Source organism: Ustilago hordei (assembly GCF_900519145.1).
Source record: "Ustilago hordei strain Uho2 genome assembly, contig: UHO2_contig_02, whole genome shotgun sequence".
NCBI classification, from domain to species: domain Eukaryota; kingdom Fungi; phylum Basidiomycota; class Ustilaginomycetes; order Ustilaginales; family Ustilaginaceae; genus Ustilago; species Ustilago hordei.
The window spans coordinates 2634069-2636914 of record NW_024545252.1 but is presented as its reverse complement, the minus strand read 5'-3'; the positions used below and the strand labels follow the sequence as shown (position 1 = coordinate 2636914).

General features: G+C 50.7%; 1 protein-coding gene across 1 annotated transcript; it reads right to left on the bottom strand.

The window, feature by feature from the left end:
• Positions 1–554: 554 nt before the first annotated feature.
• UHO2_01587 (uncharacterized protein) lies at positions 555–2633 on the bottom strand (the record flags this gene model as incomplete). Its single annotated transcript, XM_041554054.1, has 1 exon — positions 555–2633. One exon carries the CDS (start codon positions 2631–2633, stop codon positions 555–557), a length of 2079 nt encoding a protein of 692 aa, XP_041409988.1.
• Positions 2634–2846: the final 213 nt, after the last annotated feature.

Here is a 2846-nt window from a genome sequence, read left to right as displayed (position 1 = left end):
AGTGAGTGCTTCACACCCATTTGCTCTGCAAATGCCTTCCATGCTCCTGATATGAACTGCCTGCCTCGGTCCGAGACCATGTGATCTGGATATCCGAAGAGTCTAACCATGTGTCCATATAGCAATACTGCAGTCTGTTTGGCCGTGACTGTCTTATGGGTTGGAGTTAGTATGGCAAACTTGGTTAACCTGTCGACGATGACTAGGATAGAGTCATAGGTCTTGGAGTCATACTTCTTTGATGGTGGTAGTCCTTCAATGAAGTCGAGGGATATGGAGCCCCAGGGCCTGTCTGGGGTTGCTAGTGGCTGTAGCAAACCATATGGACGATGACGAGGAGCTTTGTACCTAGCACATACAGGACAACTTGCTACATAGTCTGCAATCCAAGCTGTCATGTTTGGCCACCAGTAATGTCGTTGAGCTGCCTTGATGGTAGCATCTCTTCCTACGTGTCCAGCAGTGATACCATCATGGCATTGGGTCATCACCATGAATCGCAGATGCTCTACAGAGAGAGACTGTCCATCTACCTCTTTGGCACTCCTTGAGTGTCAGTTGTTGGTCCTCCCTGGCATGATTACTTTGGGGATAACCAACCTTCCTCCACTGTACCATAGGTCGTCCTTGAGTTCGAAGGGCTTCTTCCTATGTATCTCCTGTAGCTCTTGGTCTAAGGGCTGGAAGATCTTGACCAGGTCTTTGAGACCTTTTGATGCTATGGACTCCATCGAGAGCATAGGGGCCACTAGGGTCGAGTCATGGTCTGCTGTCTCCTTGAATACTCGAGGAGGCAGTAGTTGCCTCACATTGTGATCCTGCTCTTCACCAGCTGGTTGCATGTCTGTCCTTCTGGTGAGAGCATCGGGTTCACCACCTTTGTCTCCTGGTCGATACTGCAATATGAAGTCGAAGTCTGCTAGTAGTATGGCCCATCGAGCCTGTCGACCTGTGATGCGTCTCTGTGACTTGAAGTACTTGAGGGCTTCATGGTCAGTGAGGATGACCAGTTGGTTCGGTAGTCCAGCTAGCATGTGTCGCCACTGAGTGAGGCAGGCGACCACAGCTAGGAGCTCCTTATCATGGATCTCATAGTTCTTCTCGGCAGAAGACATCTTCCTAGAGTAGAAGGCCACTGGATGCCATCGTCCTTCATGCTCCTGCTTGAGCACTCCTGCTATAGCAAAGTCACTTGCATCAGTCTCCAACCTTGTTGGGAGGTGGTAGTCGAAGTGCTGAAGCACTCCTGCTGATGTGAAGGCCTGGATGAGCTTGTGGAAGGCCTGTTGGGCCTCCTCTGGTAGCTCGAGCTTCTTGAACCGTTCTATAGGCTTTACCAGTGCTGTCAAGGGCTTGGCTATGCGAGCAAAGTGGGCTATGAACCTTCGATAGAAGTTGGCAAAACCCAGGAACCTCTGGATGTCATGGATTGACTCTGGCATTGGCCACTCCTTGACAGTGCGCACCTTTTCTGGGTCCATCTCTATGCCCGTTGGCTTGATGATGTACCCCAGGAACTCGACTGTCTTGGTGTGGAACTCACACTTCGACAGCTTAGCAAAGAGCCTGTTGCTCCTTAAACGAGTGAGGACCTCGGTGACATGCTTCACATGTACCTCTTCAGTGTCACTGAAGATCAGGAAGTCATCTAAGTATACCACTACATATACTCCAATGATGTCTCGGAAGATGTCATTGATGAATGACTGGAAGTGAGCCGGAGCATTGGCTAGGCCAAAGGGCATCACTAGGTACTCATAGAGTCCCAACTGAGTGCCAAAAGCTGTCTTCCATTCATCTCCTTTAGCAATCCGGATGAGGTTGTATGCTGCTCTAAGGTCTAGCTTGGTATAGATCCTTGCCTTCCTGAGTAAGAACAGCTGCTCCTCGATGAGGGGCAATGGTGCCCTGTTCTTGACAGTGATCTCGTTGAGACCTCTGTAGTCCACACAGAGTCTGAGACCTCCATCCTTCTTTGGTACGAAGAGCACTGGTGATCGTGCCGGGCTCTTCGATGGTCTTATGAACCCCTTCTCGAGGTTCTCATCCAAGTATCTCCTCAACTCGGACATCTCCTTGGGTCCCTTAAGGTATAGGGGCCCTTGAGGTGGCTTCCCTCCTTCTATCAACTCGAGGTGGAGATCATGCTCGGTATGATGGGGCAGCTTGTCTGCTTCCACCTCATCAAACACATCTCGCAGGTGTTGGTATGGCTTTGGTATGTCTGCAGCCGTCACCACCTTGTCTACCTCCACCTCCATCTCGACTCCTTTGTCTGCGCCTGTAGGTACAAACCCAAAGGCTGGGAGTGATGATGGTGGCTCCTCTAACAGCATGAACCCTATGGGTCCATCTTCCAGAGCTGCTCGTAGTATGCGCTCTGCTGAGACAAACTCGTTACCATGAAGGGTTGGTCTCCTCATGGTTAGGTCCCCTGCTCTTGCTGCTTCAGGGGGTCTCCTAGGGGGTCGGTCCTGCTCCTGAGTCTTGAACTCCAGCTGGCCCGTATCCCATTGTATGGTGGGTTTGAGCCTCCGTAGCTCAGTGAACCCCAGGATGAGGTCATAGTCTGCAGTGTCGGCCACTGAAGCTTCGACCACACCCAGATTGTGTGTACCAATGGATACCTGCATGCTCGCAGAACTATTGATGGAGAGTTGGTGCCCAGCGACACCATGGATCGATCTTGTTTTTATGGGTTTTGTGGGTATTTGGTACTTACTAATGAAAGAATCTGAGACTATGGACAAACCAGCACCGGTATCAGCTAGTATCCGAGCAGGATGGTCTTGAACCATTCCAGAGAGCTCCAGTACTGCTTTGCCTCCACTGGTAGAGAAACATAC